The sequence below is a fragment of the Palaemon carinicauda genome, chromosome 2 (genome assembly GCF_036898095.1).
Source record: "Palaemon carinicauda isolate YSFRI2023 chromosome 2, ASM3689809v2, whole genome shotgun sequence".
Lineage (NCBI taxonomy): Eukaryota > Metazoa > Arthropoda > Malacostraca > Decapoda > Palaemonidae > Palaemon > Palaemon carinicauda.
The window spans coordinates 15,363,523-15,366,483 of record NC_090726.1 but is presented as its reverse complement, the minus strand read 5'-3'; the positions used below and the strand labels follow the sequence as shown (position 1 = coordinate 15,366,483).

The 2,961-nt window shown below is 31.9% G+C and overlaps 1 protein-coding gene across 1 annotated transcript in view; it reads right to left on the bottom strand.

Moving 5' to 3' along the window:
* Positions 1–407: 407 nt before the first annotated feature.
* The window catches only part of LOC137615263 (uncharacterized), a 5,508-nt gene continuing 2,954 nt past the window's right edge, over positions 408–2,961 (bottom strand). Inside the window, exons 5-8 of the mRNA XM_068344991.1 lie at positions 1,699–1,718; positions 1,187–1,308; positions 838–949; positions 408–523 (exon numbers count right to left, since the gene is read on the bottom strand). Of these exons, the coding sequence (XP_068201092.1) occupies positions 408–523; positions 838–949; positions 1,187–1,308; positions 1,699–1,718 (370 nt within the window). The remainder of the gene's footprint in view (positions 524–837; positions 950–1,186; positions 1,309–1,698; positions 1,719–2,961) is intronic.

The window sequence follows — 2,961 nt, the reverse complement described above, 5'->3', positions numbered from 1 at the left end:
TCACAGATATTTTCATTTAGGAAACAATCAATTGCACAAAATCCTTCGTCATCTGGAATTCCAGGACACCAAGTGACGACCTTATGGAATAATCATTGAATAAATAAAATAAATTAGTTAAATAAATAAGTCAATAAATTAACACGGAAATCACATATATCAAGTGTTATATACACCAGCTCTTCCCAAAACTGAGAGAGAGATTCTACACACACACACACACACACACGCACATACACACATACACACGCACAATCTGCACTACGAGTGTTAAACATCTCTGGCATTTATTTTCTCATTCCAAATATAATCCTTTGCCATCTCTCTCTCTCTCTCTCTCTCTCTCTCTCTCTCTCTCTCTCTCTACTGTAACTTGAAAGACAGTTCCAGCGGCAACATCAACAACATCAACCGGAAGTGACGTCACAGTCACTGATTTCAAACTGCACAGCCGAACTTTGTTCGTCCATCTCCTCCTCGCTGACTGTAGACAAACTACCATTGTTCACATGCAGGTAACGTCCTGTAATTAAAAAATAATATTGTGGTCATTGTACGCCTGCATTTAACTAAACTAGTTTATACATTTTATATATTATGTGAAAAAAGGTGGATTTATTGATAAATCACCACATACGCACACACTCACACACACATACACGCATATATATATATATATATATATATATATATATATATAGGCCTATATATATATTATATATATATATATATATATATATATATATATATATATATATATATATATATATATATATATATGTGTGTGTGTGTGTGTGTATGTGTGTGTCTATATGAATGTTACTACATTGTCTTTACCTGAGCGCACGTTCTGCATGACGTAGTATCTATCTCCCTCCTTCTGTTTAAAAATCCTGAAAAACCTGTTGTCTGTCGTCGAGGCTGACGTCACATCACTGGTCTCGTCAGTCTGTCAGGAAAAGAGATAAACGGTGGAGTTTAGCTTTTCACAGAAATGATCACTGGCGGTTTCCTGTAAGACTCTCAGTGAGGGAAAGTTATTATACTCTTTTTGTGTTCAGTGAAGTTATTCATTAAATAGGGCCTGATTAAGTAAAGTCAAGCACACAATCAAGACTTGGTTTTGTGGTTAGTTTTAATAGTTAATTTCCCTAAAGGTGTTTAAATGGAGAAAGAGGTTGTTTACCTGGATTGCAACTGTGCCGTCAGCCTGTACACTCAGAAAGTGGCCCCCTTGGTTCGACTCGATCACGACGAAGTCTCCACTGGCCAGAGAAGCCACTTGGAATACGTGCTTCTTCATACACCCTGTTCGGGAAGAAAAGGTCGAAATAAAACAAAGCCATTAATAACACTTTTTCTATCACTATAGAATTCTTTCCTTTATTGTACTGTTAAAATTTACCGTTTTAAAAAACTGATATATTGACGTAAAGGAAAGATATTTGTAATGTGCCAAATATATACTCACGAGCGTTATTTCCGTGCTGGCCTAAAAGCCCCCCTGACACTTGCACGCATTCGTGGCACGCACTGGCACGCATTGATGCGCGAACTCGCGTGAACGAGCCGTGAAAATGTCGTGAACAGTGCGGAAACTCGCGTGCCAGAGCGTACCAATGCGTGCCATGCGGGCCCAAAACTTTGAAATGTTTAAAGTTTGTGGCACGCATTGGCACGCACTAAATGGCCGTGAACGATGCGCCAACTGGAGTGAACTGGAGTGAACAGTGAGGGAACTGGCGTGAACTGGAGTGAACTGGAGTGAACGATGCGGGAAGTGGCGTGCACTTTATAATGAAGAGAAACAAAAAGGAAACGAAAATATTAATGAAAAGGAAAGAAAAATAAACCTAGTAAATTTTTATATTTGCTGTTTTAATGTGAAAAAAAAATGATATCTTATTTCAAACTATTTCTATAACTTTATAATGAAGAGAAACAAAAAGGAAACGAAAAAATTAATGAAAAGGAAAGAAAAATAAACCTAATAAATTTTTATATTTGCTGTTTTAATGTGAAACAAAATTATATCTTAAAAATTCAAACTATTTCTATAACTTTATAATGAAGAGAAACAAAAAGGAAACGAAAAAATTAATGAAAAGGAAAGAAAAATAAGCCTAATAAATTTTCATATTTGCTGTTTTAATGTGAAAAAAAAATTATATCTTATTTCAAACTATTTTTATAACTTTATAATGAAGAGAAACAAAAAGGAAACGAAAAAATTAATGAAAAGGAAAGAAAAATAAACCTAATAAATTTTTATATTTGCTGTTTTAATGTGAAAAAAAAATTATATCTTATTTCAAACTATTTTTATAACTTTATAATGAAGAGAAACAAAAGGGAAACGAAAAAATTAATGAAAAGGAAAGAAAAATAAACCTAATAAATTTTTATATTTGCTGTTTGAATGTAAAAATAAAATGATGTCTTATTTCAAACTATTTCTATAACTTTATAATGAAGAGAAACAAAAAGGAAACGAAAAAATTAATGAAAAGGAAAGAAAAATAAACCTAATAATTGTTTATATTTGCTGTTTGAATGTAAATATAAAATGATGTCTTATTTCATGCACACACTTATTTTCCTCTATTACCAATCAAGACCCAAAACTTTTGTTTTGAATAAAAATGAACTGAAAAATAAACCCAAGAAATTTTTAAGTTTGCTGTTTGAATGTAAAAATAAAATGATGTTTTATTTCATCAACATACTTATTCTTCTTTATTACCTTAAAATGAAGGGCAAAACAAATTTTTTCTGTTTGCAGTTTTAATGTAAAAATAAAATGATTTCTTATTTCAACACACTTTTTTCTCTATTACCTTAAAATCAACAGCCTAAAAACTTTTCATGTTTGCTGCTTTTAATGTTAAAATAAAATGCTTTCTTAATACTTGTACATATTTCATGTCTGCTATTTATATGTAAATCAAATGCTTTTTTATT